At 36.2% G+C, this 16,805-nt stretch overlaps 2 protein-coding genes across 2 annotated transcripts in view; one reads left to right on the top strand and one right to left on the bottom strand.

Annotated features, from left to right (window-relative positions):
* Window positions 1–16,805, bottom strand: part of LOC128222471 (DNA ligase 1-like) — a 39,727-nt gene that overhangs the window by 13,507 nt on the left and 9,415 nt on the right. The window lies entirely within an intron of this gene.
* LOC128222479 (complement C1q tumor necrosis factor-related protein 7-like) lies at window positions 6,501–16,126 on the top strand. Its single transcript, XM_052931501.1, has 4 exons — window positions 6,501–6,612; window positions 14,207–14,430; window positions 14,887–15,039; window positions 15,391–16,126. The coding sequence occupies exons 2-4, from the start codon at window positions 14,226–14,228 to the stop codon at window positions 15,798–15,800; spliced, it is 768 nt and encodes a 255-aa protein (XP_052787461.1). The 5' UTR covers window positions 6,501–6,612; window positions 14,207–14,225; the 3' UTR covers window positions 15,801–16,126.

The following is a 16,805-nucleotide window of genomic DNA, read 5'->3' as shown; positions in this document are numbered from 1 at the left end:
CAGATATGTCACCGATGTATTATTAAGAACATAGAAGACAAATTACATGTTGGGAAAGCCGAGGTTTTTCTGGGAGAGAGGGCTGAAATAAGTATCAATATTTCTTCATTTTGGGCAGGTTCTTCCTGTTGCATGAAGCCATTTGCAAGTTGCTTATAAGAAGGAATTAATGTGTGAGGATCTATATGAGCTGTTTAATCTACTCTGTGATCTGACTATATATATATTGCCTGGCTTGTGACAGTTTTTTTTTAATTTTTATTTAAATGATTAAATTTCAATTTGTAAATTAAAACAGAACATTTTTACAAGATGAATTCGTTATTATTACTGTCCCAATTAGGTTAATATTTATACTTTTGTAATATTAAAAGGCAGTCCAAAGAGCGGCTATATCCCCCACCTTTGTTTTTTAAAACATCTTATTTTTCTCTGAACCTGACTGGTACATTGAATCTGACCAAAATTGTAAACTACCACTGGTCAAGAGTGGGAAAATAGTAAATACAAGATTGATCGGTAACTATAATATTCTTGGATATATGAACATGTTATTAAAGGATATTTGTTTAAGTTATTCAGATTGTGTGTAGTGTGGGTAAGATCAATGTCAAGGTTATTTTTGGTAAAAAAAAAAGAAAGAAAAATGAGTCTTTGATTTATAACATCGATGAAAAAGCAAGTCTTAAGTTATTTTTTAAGAAGTGATACATATATATGGTGGTGACGTAATAACATTGTTTTACTTCTTTTGAAGAGAAAACACATGTTATTAATATATTATCACATGTTTGGCCATTGTTTATTAAAATATATAACTATATATATATATATATATGCGCATAATAATAATGCTCTGCAGAGTGTGCAATGTATCAATCTGTGCAACTTGTTAAACACTTTCAATTAACAAATACTTTTTATTGTGTACTCTGACCTTTAAATGTCCCGATTGACCTTGACCTTTGAGGTATGGACCCAGGTCACTCCACATGGTCTCAATGAGGTCAACATTTGTATTAGGTTATATTAGGCCTTTAAATGTCTCATGTGACCTTGACCAATGAGGTATGGACCGGGTCAAGGTCACTGTACATCATCTCAATGAAAATGACATTATTTTTTGTACCTAGTTATAGTGATGTTCCGATGATCGATTATAATCGAAAATCGATTGGTTGCCCCAAAAGTCGGCGACAATCGATTGTATATGGTCATAATCGATCATCGGTTCAACCAGAGTTGCTTTTCATCTTCGTTTTCCACTCGCCAGGGGACATCATTGCGTTAGAGATTCGTCCTTTACTTTCCGTTCATTACCGCCTATTTTCTTTTGCTTCATTTATACATTTGGAGCTGTTCATTCCTTATCGTTAAACAATATGGATGATCAAGCGCCAAATCTCGAAGACGAAATATTTCCCTATCCTGGGGGCAAAGCCAGATCAAGAGTATGGACTCACTTCGGCTTCAACAAAAAAAAGCCAGGCCCACCTACCAAAGAAAATCTTGATATGGATTATGGCATGTGCTGGCTTTGTAACAAGAAATATGCAAACAAAGGTTAACTGTCAAACTTTTTTCTTTCGTTCTAAATGCGGACTGTTTTCTTTTCGTTTTGGCAATGCAATTAGCACGTTGGAAAAAATAATGTTCGCTTATTTTTTTCAATTGATAAGTAAATTTAACAAAATTTAATTAAAATTGAAAATGAAATATAGCTGTCAAATTCACTCAAATTAGTGTTGTTTAAGCTTGCCATGCCTTAAGAAGTTAAGTTAATGAACCAGTAGTCATGAAAGTGCCTTGTGCAAATTTAATTTGAGTTTTGAAAGTACATATCAGTTAATGTTGTTTAATTTAATGACAAGGGTTTACAAAATGTTTTGAGGAAATAATTTATATTTAGTTTGAATATAAAACTAGTAATTGATTTAATGCATATGTTTGCATTTGGTGTTGTCAACAAACCACTTGGGTAAACAAGGCATGACAGTCTACATTTGGAGACTAAGACTTTGATGAAACATAAAACTCAGACTGTCGAGTGAAGCAGTATTTATTTGGCTCATAGTAATAAAAGAAACAAGAGGCACATCAGTGCCTGTGCTCCACTGGCCAAAAGGTTCAAGCAAAGACCACCTAACGAACATTTTCGTCAAGTTTCATAGAAATACAATCATCAATTTTTGAGGAGAAGTTATTTAATTATTTTTTTTACTTTAATAGCTCTGGCTGCCATGTTGTGCAGTGGACCGAAATCAGTGCTCCAGCTAGCCCGTTTTTCAATGGCGCAGCGCCCGTGCCCCTTTTCTTACCGCCCTGCCCCCTTTTTGAGTAGTGCCCTTTTCACAAATGCTCTATTAGCCCCAAATATCCCGTTAGTGCCCTTTTTACTATTGAAATCATTATAAAAGATTGACAGTCCTTAATCCGCTGTCATAATTGAGACAAATTACGTAATACTTATGATAATAGTGTTCCCGCTAGGTGTCACCATGCCCCCATTGATTGCTTAAAATATGCCGTACTGCCCTTTCATCTTTCCATGTGCCGTAACCAAGTCATATGACAGCTAATTGTGTATTTGTGTAGTGAGCAGACGACCTGTGTATTCATAATCGGTCATCTACTAATCCGATAATTAGGAAGAGCCAAATAGGGAAACATCGGCAGGAGGCGTGCCTATTGAATGTCAGCCATTCAGAATATACATTGAGAACTCGTTCAACCAATGATGAAAGTTCGTAAAATGCGATAGAAAATGCGAAGGGATGGTGAAAAATGTTGTGAAGCACAATTAAATCTTTTAAAATAATTGTTTATTGTATTGTACAGACGAGACTTGCCATTTTCAACATTGTTGATTTGAAGCAGACGGCACTGCCGATATGTAAACATAAGAAAGGTGGCGCTAATACAATCAAATACATCACCTTTTCAGTAAATGTTTTGAAAGTTTATTTATAAAATATTCATGATGAAAATTTCTTTGTAATCCACAAAATTCTGTTGATGCTTTATTTAGTATTTACTTATCATGTCCACGATCTTGTCAAAATTCGCCGAAACCGCCATTTTATCAGAACGATTTTCTGAGTTATTTTATCAATGTTCTATGTTTAATAAGTGATTTTTTAAACCAGGGTAGTGATTTTTATTGTCATTTTATTCTAAAACATCAGCATATTAAACATTATTTTACCAAAGACATTTAAATAACAAACAGGCTGAATGTAACATTCGTACCCAAACCCGATCGTACCAAACTAAGATTCGTCCCCTACATTTATTTTTGTTGTGTGTATCTATTTATTTGATGTTTAACTGTGTTTGTTTTTGTCTTCATCTTACAAACTTTTAAAAGAAATATGTGACATTGCACTAAAGAAGATGCCAAACAAGTACAATCATACTACCACAGACAAAAAGACAAATTTTAATTTTGATATTAAAACACACCCTTCTAAATTTTGAGAAAAAACAACAACACCATTTTGTATAAGTCTGAAAATCATGGAAAATGATTTAAATTGAGTATTAAAACAAAACAAATTCTAGGGGGAGACCCCCCCAACCCCCCCACAAAAAAACAAACACCTTGTGACAGGGGTGGACCCCCCCCCCCACAACCACCCCAATCTCTACACGACTCATGTAGCTTGCCCTTTTTTTACTCCACCCTGCCCATTTCAAATCCTGGCTGGAGCACTGGAAATGATTTGGGCAATTTGAGTAAAGGAGCACCAAACAAACATTTCTGTCAAGTTTTATCGAAAAGAGGTCATCGGTTTCGACGACAAGTCGTATAAAGTTTTTTTTTATTTTTTAGCTCTGGCAGCCATGGTGTGCAGTGGACTGGAACCATTTAACAAATTTTGGTTAATGACCACCCAAGGAACATTTCTGTCAAGTTTCATCAAAATCTGATCATCGGTTTCTGAGGAGAAGTGGTGTAAAGGTTTTTCCTATTTTTAGCTCTGGCTGCCATGTTGTGCAGCGGAACGGAACCATTTGGGCAATTTTGGTTAAAGGGCATCCTGATGAACATTTATGTAAAGTTTCATCAAAATCTGATAATCGGTTTCTGAGAAGATGTAGTTTAACGTTTTTTTCTATTCTTAGCTCTGGTGCCCATGTTGTGCAGCAGACCAGAACTGTTTGGGCTATTTTGGTTAAGGACTACCCAAGTAACATTTCTGTCAAGTTTCATTGCAATACGATCATCGGTTTCTGAGGAGAAGTCGTTTAAAGGTTTTTCTATTTTTACCTCTGGGGGCTATCTTGTGCAGTGGACCGAAACCATTGAAGCAAATTTGATAAAGGACCATCCAAGGAACATTTCTGTTAAGTTTCATCAAAATCTGATCATCGGTTTCTGAGAAGATGTTCTTTAAAGGTTTTTCTATTTTTTTGCCCTGGCAGCCATGTTGTGCAGCGGACCGGAACCATTTGAGGAATTTTGGTTAAGGACCACCCAAGGAACAATTCTGTCAAGTTTCATCAAAATCTGCCTATCCGTTTCAGAGGAGATGTCGTTTAAAGATTTTGCTATTTTTAGCTGTGGCGGCCATATTGTGCAATGGACCAGAACCATTTGAGCAATTTTAATAAAGGACCACCCAAGGAACATTACTGTCAAGTTTCATCAAAATCTGCCGAACCGTTTCAGAGGAGATGTCGTTTAAAGATTTTGCTATTTTTAGCTCTGGCGGCCATATTGTGCAATGGACCGGAACCATTTGAGCAATTTTGGTAAAGGACCACCAAAGGAACATTCCTGTGAAGTTTTGTCAAAATCCGCTTATCAGTTTCAGAGGAGATGTCGTTTAAAGTAAAAGTTTACGCACGCACGCACTCACGACGGACAATCTGTGACGACATAAGCTCCATGGCCTTCGGCCAGTGGAGCTAAAAAACAACTACTTCAAACATGGTACATTTACATGTATAACATAAGCTTAGTTTAAAATGATTATGAGTTATTAACTTATTGTACAAAATACTACAAATACTACTACATTTAAGGTATAGTCAGAAATGGTCCAACCGATTGTACTATCGATAATCGGTTACCTGAGTGGAACTGATCATCGATAGTAAAGCTGTAACCGATTCCCACCACTACCTAGATATATGGAAATCAATCAATGCGTAAGTAAGCTATAGCGCGGACACGAGCATGTGTACTCTGACCTTGAAATGTATAATGTGACCTTTACCTTTGAGATATGACCTGGGTCAAGAATCCTGCACATCGTCTCAATGAGGACAACATTTGTACCACGTAATTCATCAATATATAAGTAAGTTATAGCCCAAACATGAAATGTTACGGACAGACAGACAGACAGACAGATGGACGAAGTGCATTCCTGTAATCCCATCCCCACTCTATGGCAGGGAATTAAAAGTAACAAAACAACAAATTGTTTCTTATTATATATCTCACCTCCCTGCAAAGCAAAACCCACAAATACTCCAGTGTTTCAGACAACAGAGGATAATGTCTTGCTATCTATTTTTCAGCCATGTTATATAATAATATTCCAATTATATTCCATAGAGGAGAGATTGCAGCATATTCCAACCAATCACAAACTAAAAGGGAAATACAAGCTAGGCTGTGCCTTTGTGATGTAGAGGACAGATTGCAGCATTTCGCGATCCCTCCCAAACTAAATGGGAAATACAAACTAGGCAGTACCTATGTGACAAAGGACAGATTGCAGCATTTCCCGACCATTCTCAAACTAAATGGGAAATACAAACTAGGCTGTGCCTTTGTGATGTAGAGGACAGATCGCAGCATTTCGCGATCCCTCCCAAACTAAATGGGAAATACAAACTAGGCAGTACCTATGTGACAAAGGACAGATTGCAGCATTTCCCGACCATTCTCAAACTAAATGGGTCATACAAGATAGACAGTGCCTATGTTAATCTGAGATACAACAGTATTCGGTCAAAGCAAAGACCAGTCTAGTGAATTTCCGTACACTTGCCAGAAGTATGTTTGCCTGGTAAAATTAGGGACAATCCTATGTCAACAAGCATCCATCTACACAATTACACAAGAGAATGACAAATATTGCCGGAGAGTGTTCGCAGACTGGAAGCACAAATACTATAAGAATTGTTACTTAAACTTATTTTTTGAATTCTTGTTACTTTTTTTGTCGCTATCAACCTTACTTACAAGGAAAAACAGTAAAAAGAAAATCTATCAAAATAGTGAGTAATCTTTTTTTTTATCAAAATGATTCAAAAGTATGAAACAAAATCAGCGGGTAATAATAGCCATCACCAAGACTACTACAAACAAATGCTCAGTATCCGTTACAGCTGAAATCTGGACAGTTTTACGTTTAACCCATTAACAGGCAAGCTAACTGTGATCACTGCACCCAGCCACCAGCCACCAACCAACACGGCCTCATAATATTGGAAACTGAAAACCAACGTCTCTTCCTAATTGGACGCAAGACGGAGCACAAAATATTCCGCTCTTCAACAGTATCAATGTACTCTTGACAGCCGACAAGGCATGGAATCCAACTTCATTATGCTTGAAGGGATATTAACATGAAGTTCTTCACTAATTAAGATACGGTAAGCTTACTTCATTTCAGTTATGTAGTTAAAATGCATGTTTGTATTATTAAACTAAATTTTTTAAGCCAAACCAAGGGTAAGACATTTTTTACCATTTAATGCAATATTACAAAATTTCAATTTTGATGTCTACTTATTTTACTTCAAGTGATGATATATTGCTGTTTTGTAGAACAAAAAGAAAACAATCTCTAAATTATGATATTCATATGATCTTACCTTATAAAAAGTTACCAATTTTAGGTGACAGCATGGTTGTGACACAGCATCCAATTGCTTACATTTATGCACTGGCTGCGAAAAACTGCTATGTGTGCAATGCTATTTTGTGGCACACTGATCAGATTTCTTCTTGTTGCAGTTTATTTGACAAATAAATTATTTGGCTTTAGTTTAAAATTGCAAAATATTTATTTCTGTTTGAAAATGCGTTTTCACACATTTTTCCCTATTCAATTCTGACTTTTTGAATATTTTCTTTTTAAAATGAATTTTACGAGTGTTCATTGCGAAACAATAAAATTTACATATTTTAAGGGGACTGTACTCCGTATGATGAAATAGCGAAAAACGAAGAAAATTGTCGAAAACTGACATAAACTTGGTATCGATGTGTACAATGCATTGAAACTTACTAACTGAAGTACCACATAGTTTATAATTGATTTTATTTTATGAAGTTTTTTCGTATTTTTCAACTAAAAAAATTCATTCCTTATGCGTGATTGGCTAGTCGATGTTATCATGTGATATTACCAAGTTAGGTATATAGCTTAAATATTCCAATTATGTAGGGTAAGCCTTCGTAGCACAGTGAATACAACACTGGACTGCAATTTTGGCGACACGGGTTCGCACCTCCGACTTGGATTTTTTTTTTACATTCTGGTATTTATTTTACAATTATGATATCAAAGTAAAACATTTTATCAAATATTTGTCCTGAGAGTCGTTACAGAAAAAAACTTTTTGGTGCCAATCTGGTGTACAGTTCCTTTAAAAAAAATTTTTTGGCTGAATGTTCATGTTTTATTGATGTTTAAACACACAAACATACACACAGGCGTACCATTACTATGTCCCCTTCATATTTTTCAGGTTTATTGATGTTTAAACTAGCAAATGTGTTTGACTTTGAATTTCAGCAATAAATACAGGGTTTATAAATGAACAACCATTTTGTTTTGAACATTTCTGCGAAACTATAACAGAAAAAACACTCCCCTTGACTGCGGGCTATGTCTCTGTAAGACCGGGCAGTTTTCAAAATTGACCTTTTGGAATTGTGGTGAACTATTTATCAATACCCATGGTCCATAAAAATAAGAAATGATCAAGTGTCTTCCTAAGGTAATCATCATTTTAATACAAATCAAGAGCGGTCACAGACTGTCATACACCACTAAAATTAAGGACAGTATCAACTTACCCTTACGACAAAGGGTAACAATATACATTAACAGAGGGCATTAACTAAAAAAAATCTGCAGCAAGAGTTATGGTTTCTGTGCACGACACTGCACTTCTTAATGAGACATATCTGTATAGTTTGCATTCAATATCTCAGTCTTTTTGAGTTCCGCTTCCAACAAGATTGCCCGGATGCACAAACACCCACACAAGCCTACCATTACTATGCCCCCCCCCCCCCCCTCCCTTTTTGGCAGGGTATAATATAACCAATTCATGACTATACAGAAATTTGGCAGATGTTTTCTTTACATGCTTTCTAAATGATTAAGTCTAAATGCATCCAGCCACCCCATCTGCTGAGACCTTAGCATAAACACTATTTAAAGAGACATTCGTAACAATACAATTTGCTTTTGTGTCTAACCATAAGCAACTTTATGGTTTAGTCAGGAAACATTTGAAAAATAAGCTTTCCCAATAAAGGCACAAATTTAAAACACAGCATTTTCAAAACTAAAATTGCAGACAACCAATTAGAACTGTAATAAATAACTATGAACATTTCTCTGGCATTTATTTAATCAGTAGAAGATTGAATGATAAATAACAAGACACAATCTCTAAATTAAGTTCCAAGATTAAATAGTCTTGCAAAACCATTTATCAAAATGTCACACATCTTATCCATGCATCTTATTAATGCAGTTTGGGATAAAGCACTAATTGAATTCGTTGTTCATACCATTCAAATTGTTTTAAAAAATTGTTTCTGATGCTTGATTATCTAATGATTTTAGTAACAAAAAATGAATGCATTTCTGTCATATTTCAACAAAAATAGTGGAATCACACTCCACAAAACGAGAGTACAGTTGGTACCTGGATGAGCCCCGGAAACACACAAGTGAGCTATATGGATACTATACATATATAGTCACGATGGTACCTTTCTGTGACAGCAACCCCCTGTTGCCATGGTGACAGAGTGATGTCTTTCAGCTAGCTGCTACCATGGTGACAGATAAGAGATTTTTTCCCCTTCACTTCACACAAACCATTAGGTTTTTGCACATGTCAGGTTTCTTGGTCTGTCATTTCTTCCATTATCTAATACAACATCAATCAGTATTTGAACTATTCCAGTAACCTTTTGAAAGCCTTCCACCTACAATTGAGCAGTTTCAGTGAACTCTGTACACCTTTCCCCTAAACTTGAGCAGTTTCAGTAAACTCTGTAGACCTTCCAGCTACACTTGTTCAGTTTCAGTGAACTCTGTAGACCTTCCAGCTACACTTGTTCAGTTTCAGTGAACTCTGTAGACCTTCCAGCTACACTTGTTCAGTTTCAGTGGACTCTGTAGACCTTCCAGCTACACTTGGTCAGTTTCAGTGAACTCTGTATACCTTCCAGCTACACTTGGTCAGTTTCAGTGAACTCTGTATACCTTCCAGCTACACTTGTTCAGTTTCAGTGAACTCTGTATACCTTCTAGCTATACTTGGTCAGTTTCAGTGAACTCTGTATACCTTTCAGCTATACTTGTTCAGTTTCAGTGAACTCTGTACACCTTCCAGCTACACTTGAACAGTTTCATGGTCCTTTATTCACCTTCCAGCTACACTTGAACAGTTTCATGGTACTTTATTCACCTTTCAGCTACACTCGAACAGTTTCATGGTCCTTTATTCACCTTTAAGCTACACTTGAACAGTTTCATGGTACTTTATTCACCTTTCAGCTACACTGGAACAGTTTCATGGTACTTTATTCACCTTTCAGCTACACTGGAACAGTTTCATGGTACTTTGTTCACCTTCAGCTACACTGGAACAATTTCATGGTTCTTTATTCACCTTTCAGCAACACTTGAACAGTTTCATGGTACTTTATTCACCTTCCAGCAACACTTGAACAGTTTCATGGTACTTTATTCACCTTCCAGCAACACTTGAACAGTTTCATGGTATTTTGTTCACCTTTCAGCTATACTTGAACAGTTTCAGTGAACTTTGTATGCATTCAAGCTACACTCAAACAGTTTCATGGTCCTTTATTCACCTTTCAGCTACACTGGAACAGTTTCATGGTACTTTGTATGCATTCCAGCTATACTTGAACAGTTTCAGTGAACTTTGTATGCATTCAAGCTACACTCAAACAGTTTCATGGTCCTTTATTTAACTTTCAGCTACACTGGAACAGTTTCATGGTCCTTTATTCACCTTCAGCTACACTTGAACAGTTTCATGGTACTTTATTCACCTTTCAGCTACACTGGAACAGTTTCATGGTACTTTGTATGCATTCCAGCTACACTTGAACAGTTTCAGTGAACTTTGTATGCATTCAAGCTACACTCAAACAGTTTCATGGTCCTTTATTTAACTTTCAGCTACACTGGAACAGTTTCATGGTCCTTTATTCACCTTCAGCTACACTTGAACAGTTTCATGGTACTCTATTCACCTTTCAGCTACACTGGAACAGTTTCATGGTACTTTGTTCACCTTCAGCTACACTGGAACAATTTCATGGTACTTTATTCACCTTTCAGCTACACTGGAACAGTTTCATGGTACTTTGTTCACCTTCAGCTACACTGGAACAGTTTCATGGTACTTTGTTCACCTTCAGCTACACTGGAACAGTTTCATGGTACTTTGTTCACCTTTCAGCTACACTGGAACAGTTTCATGGTACTTTGTTCACCTTCAGCTACACTGGAACAATTTCATGGTACTTTATTCACCTTTCAGCTACACTGGAACAGTTTCATGGTACTTTGTTCACCTTTCAGCTACACTGGAACAGTTTCATGGTACTTTATTCACCTTTCAGCAACACTCGAACAGTTTCATGGTCCTTTATTTAACTTTCAGCTACACTGGAACAGTTTCATGGTACTTTGTTCACCTTTCAGCTACACTGGAACAGTTTCATGGTCCTTTGTTCACCTTCAGCTACACTGGAACAGTTTCATGGTACTTTATTCACCTTTCAGCAACACTTGGAACAGTTTCATGGTACTTTATTCACCTTCCAGCAACACTTGAACAGTTTCATGGTACTTTATTCACCTTTCAGCTACACTGGAACAGTTTCATGGTCTTTTATTCACCTTTCAGCTACACTTAAACATTTTCATGGTATTTTGTTCACCTTTCATGTACACTTGATCAGTTTCAGAAATCAATTTCTTTTTACGGATAGATCTCTATAAACAACCGGACAGCAAAATAAAAACATTGCCAATTAGGTATCCAGATGTTTAATTGCATATTTTACAAATGCTCGAGTGATTACTGGCTAACAGTCAAAGTCTTGCTTCATTATAATAGAGCCCTGTACAACTCTTTTAACAAAAACAACAAATGTTATTAATTATCAAGTAACTATATCATTTAGTAACCAACAGTTGGAAATATGTTAAGTCTGTTATAGAGCTGGAATATTTGTGAAATTTATTTTTAGATTTGCTTTAGGCCAAATATGAACATATCTCATAGAATTTTCAAGTTGCATTAAAGGGTTAATGCAACGAATAAAATATTAATATGGTGTGGCCTAAACTTTTACATTTTTTCAGCTAAATCAGGTTTTCTTCTTCAACAGCTGAATTCCTAAATGCCAGGAACCCCCTTTAATTCAAGGAGGGCCATGTCACCCCATGGACACTCCATCATATGCTTAAAAATGTCTTCCCAATAAAGGCAAAACACATTTCTCACTTGATTGAGCTCATTTCCGAGACTTTCGCCTCATTAGTTTTCTTATTCCTTTTTTCCTCCATTTCAAATCTGATAATAAGAAAACCTCATATATATGCTTTTGTAACTGAATTCAGCTCCATGGTTTATAACGCAGAAACCAATCAGTTTGGCAGATTTGAAGCTATTATTCCCAACATTTTACATTTCTTACACTACACATTTCCAACACCAAACATTTCGAACACTACAGCGCTCAAGTTTCAAATAAGGCAGATTGCAAAGTATTTGTCCAACGTCTTAAAGTGATTAAGTCACACAAATATCTATCATTTAATTAAAGTAACAAAGTAAAATCCCAGTTATCAAACTTAGATGCATTGCAAGGTCTAATTTTGTTGTTAACTAGCATACAAGGGGTCCATTATTAAGAACATTGTTAAAGTAACGTTAACAACATTGTTTTCAGCATTATTATTAACTTTCAAATCTTTAATGCTCTGAAAGTTGTATGGACACTCACGTGATCTACAGTACTTTAACACAATACTGAGACAACTGATTCTTCTATGCTTGTTTTACTTAAATATATCAGCACATCATAAAACATTTCATGTTTAAAAGTTAACAAAGATGCCATAAACAATGGTTGGTTACATTTTAAGTTCTGAACAATAAGTTTAAAATGTATGAGTTATGACCCTGTTATGTTCTGTTCTACGACTTGTCCAAATAACCCACTGTATTAACAGCTCATGCAAAAGAATACAATAAGTGCAAATAAGGCACCTTAAACTCCAACAGGTAGTTTAAAGTTATGCTTTGGACAAGGAAAATTGCACCAACCACCCATCCAACTGACCAACAGACCACAGGGTAACTCCAATATACTCCCTTCAAACTTTGTAAGTCGTGGGTATCATAATCCAAATATTTAGGAAATCCTTTTCCTTTACATGTAAGAAAACTATTGTAGTATTTTTAAAATATAAATGAGCATTTATTTTTACAACACTTTTTATCAGTGTATGGGGACTAAATCAACCAAGAATCACAAAATATGTTGGCAGAAGAGAGCCACATTTTCACAATTTAATTAGACAGTAAAGTGATGGAAACAACATAATAACAGTAATTACAGAAATTTATAACATACACATGAAATTATTGGCCTGCAGAGGTGCATAGCCATTGGCATATCGCAGTGTCTTTGTCAAAGAGCATTTGTGTTTATCATGCGCAAAACATGGCAATCAAGTCCCTTGAAAGGGTCAATCAAACCAGGCTCCGATTTTACTGAGAACACTGCTAAAGCATTGCTAGCACAAAATGGATTAGGTCACACATGACATGTGCTATAAAAATAATAATTACAGGACACAATAACATCCATAGCCCTTAGCCAGGTTTAAAACAATCATAGATTTGTGAAAGAAATGGAAGTTTTCTGGAACAGAGAGAGATCAATCTTTGCCAAATTAAGCTCCCCATAATGCTGGTGACAGAGAAATGCTCTCCAACAAACACAGGAAATGCTGCCAATCTCCTCACTAAACAAAGAACGATCATCAATCACAGCACATCATTTTCACCATTCAATGATAGCTTCAGATAGTGAGAAAAAGCATTATCTTAAAGGTCTTCAAATATCAATTCAAAGTAGTTTTCCTGGATCAGCATGATTTGATACTTGAATAAAATCTGCTTTTAACCAATGTCGTCACTGGGCCCTTATCCACTAACTGTCGTCACTGGGCCACTATCCACTAACACTGTGAGTCGCAGACAGACTCAGAAAAGAAAAATAATAATTTCGATGTAAAAATGCTTTTTTAGAAGCAAATATGGTCAAAATTACTCAGAAAAGAAAAATAATAATTTATGTAAAAATGCTTTTTTAGAAGCAAATATGGTCAAAATTATGTATCTGTTACAAAGACTTGGTCACACATATTATCAGACACACATTTATTGTCAAAATTTGTTATATTATAGATATTTTGAAACATTTATGAATTCTGTTTACTGAATCTCAAACTCAGACATTAGCAAATGTTGGTCTAGGAAACTTTGTTCATACCAAATTACTTGAGCTTGATTGTGAAGACAGCTAGAAATTGATCACACTCGATTTCTTATGCAAACATTAGCTATTAAGTTCACAGGCCTTTACTGTTGCCTGTTGTTTGTTTCAAAGGTAGAGACGAACACCCTCATTTTACCTATAAAGAATTCAAGATGGTATGCAGCATGCAGAAATACCAAATTTGTATTACCAGTAAACAGAGTCAATTCTTTTTCTTTTCTTTTTTTAATACCCGTATATAATCTGCAACACAGGATTCTGGTGGAAAATGAAGGAGTATTCTGTACTTGGTAAGGGTTGAAACCAGGATAGCGATTCATTTTAAAAGATTGGGGGAGTTCACAAATCTAATTAATTATGTTAATAATGTATGACTGTTTGCAGGGCGTGCCATCCATACGATATGTTGAGCTGGCTGGGTATGTCCATGTGCCTGCTGACCACGCTGACGGGGCTTGGAGCCCAGTACAAGGGGGAAACGTGCAACGCCTGCTGTGTGGGGCCGCAGGGACCATCTGGGCCACAGGGCAATCCTGGTTACCATGGGCAACGGGGCCCTGAGGGGGAGAAGGGGGAAAGGGGGGAGAAGGGATACATCGGGGAGAAAGGTAAAGCTATGATACTCATGGAATGTGTGACTTAACAAACTATAGTCTGAATCAAACGGTATGAGCACGACTTAAATAGATTTGGTTATATTTATTTGGTTGTGAATTAAAGATTAAACAACATAAATTTCATCCATTACTTGGAAACAAACATCATCTTGAAACACGAAAAAGTTTGATATTTGTTGGTAAAGCACAAATATTAACAGGGCTCAAGATGAGGTTTTAGGGCAATGAGTATTTTACCCTTAGGTTATTTTTTTTACCAAAACACCTGGTCAAGTAAAAAAATGGTCAATTAGAAAGACATCTTGACTAAATCAAATTGCAAAGGTTTAAAATGTTTCACGAATTATCAATGGGGGTTCTGTATTTATTTTAAGGCCATAACAGATAATTGTAATAAGATTTACTATGGTTACACATTAATCAAATAATTTCCAATTCCTTCCCCAGGTGCAGCAGGGTTGAAGGGTGAGACTGGTGAGCAAGGGGCTCGGGGCAGAAAGGGCATGAAGGGCTGTGCAGGGGTCAAGGGTCTGGATGGCGAGAAGGGATCCATTGGCCCAATGGGACCATTTGGACCTAAGGGAGACAAGGGGACTAAAGGTCAGCCATTCATTACAGTGGTTTCCAATGATAACAGGTCCCTAAATACCAAATATATCATTTGAACAAGTTAATATTAGCAATTATGAAGCATTAAATGCAATAAGCACAATATTAGCAATTATGAAGCATTAAATGCAATAAGCAATTATGAAGCATTAAATGCAATAAGCACAAGCAGTCTACTAATTATTTTTTTTTACTCATGTAGTTATGCTTTAAAACCTGTTCCTTTAGTGTCTAGACAGTGAACTTCTTGCTCATGTAATTCATCTGAGATCAATACTGCCCAAAGTTATTTAAGATGAATATAATATTCTTGACCATAAATTGTGTTTGAATATGTTTCAGGTGAAAAGTGTGTCCCTACTCCTAGAATAGCCTTCTTTGTGACCAGGACATCTCGGTTTGGGCCAGTACAGCAGGACACGAACATCGAGTTTGACAAAGTTTTTCTTAATGAGGGGAACTCCTTCGATGAGCACTCCTCCCAGTTTGTGTGCACTGTGAACGGAACGTACCTGTTCAATGCTCATGTACTCAGCCAGGAAGACAAGGATGCATTTGTGACAATAATGCTGAATGAGCAGCCCCGCATCCCGATGCACGGGGACCACAGATCCGGTTTCGGCGTGGCCAGTAACACAGCTATGTTCCACCTCACCGTCGGCGACAAGGTCTACCTCAGGCTGAAGAAAGACTCCGCCATCTCCAATGATTCTTCAACATTCTCTGGATATCTCATACATGTTACTGACTAACACTGTACAGTGGTGGAATTAAGCACAGTTCCAGTGAGCACTGATACAATAGTTGTAAAGCTTGTTTAAACTGTAGATTTTAAATAGACCAGCTTTTTACAATTTCCATTCCTTGAAGCAAAGCTATGGTTTTAGCTAGAGGGTTATGGGAGGGTGCTACACCCTATCCTTTTTTGGAAGCACCCTTCTGTCCTCATGGAGATCTGAATGTGCACCCTCCAGTTTTCAAAGTATTAAATGCTTATGATAATCAAATATTTCTTTTGCTTTAATCACAACTTGAAAAATGATTATGAATTCAAACTAACTTTACATATTTAGTAGTTGAAACCTAAATTACTTTAAATAAGCACAATTTAAACTTTATCTATGAAATTCATAAAGCTTTAATCATACCCTGCCCAAAACAAGGTGCCCTTTCTGCCCTCAGCACCCTCTCCCATTTCTGTAGCACCCTGTCCGTTTTAAAACCTGGCTAAAACCCTATAAGCCGGCATTCTGGCATGTTGATCTTATGACAGATTGTACTGGGATTTCACACATATGTTGACTGATATATCATATGTTTTTGTATTGTGAAAAATAAGTATTATCATTCATGTTGTAAAATTCTGTGATCGTTTGAGGAAAAAAAATACTGGTTGTGAACTTAGTTTTATCCCCATATACATCAGTTCTATTATTGTAGATCTAGTGTTGTTGTATACATAGACAGTAGGAATACTTATCTAATTTCCCTGTTAACACTCAAATATTATTAGACAAAGAAGGTTGTGACAGATGCAGTCATTGTTTTAGATAGAGAAAATAAAAAACAACAACATTGCTCTAGTGTCTTTCAACCTCTGGTTAACTGGCTGTTGGTTGGTAACAACTGACAACTAAGATTATTCTTTTCACTTATGATGCAATACAATTGAAGCCCCATTCTCTGTTTCCCAGTGTACACTTAACTTGCAAATCATGGCCATAAACATTTCGATGTTAACAAACTTGACAAATTCC

This window comes from Mya arenaria, chromosome 2 (genome assembly GCF_026914265.1).
Source record: "Mya arenaria isolate MELC-2E11 chromosome 2, ASM2691426v1".
NCBI classification, from domain to species: Eukaryota; Metazoa; Mollusca; class Bivalvia; order Myida; family Myidae; genus Mya; species Mya arenaria.
The sequence above is the reverse complement of the archived record's forward strand: the minus strand, read 5'-3'. Positions and strand labels throughout refer to the sequence as shown.

Bases quoted from the DNA above. Each gene is read 5' to 3' on its own strand.
- LOC128222479 (XM_052931501.1), top strand. From the start codon at position 14,226: ATGTTGAGCTGGCTGGGTATGTCCATGTGCCTGCTGACCACGCTGACG. The intron at 14,431-14,886 runs GTAAAGCTATGA...TTCCTTCCCCAG, and splicing joins GGGATACATCGGGGAGAAAG to GTGCAGCAGGGTTGAAGGGT. The intron at 15,040-15,390 runs GTCAGCCATTCA...AATATGTTTCAG, and splicing joins GGGAGACAAGGGGACTAAAG to GTGAAAAGTGTGTCCCTACT.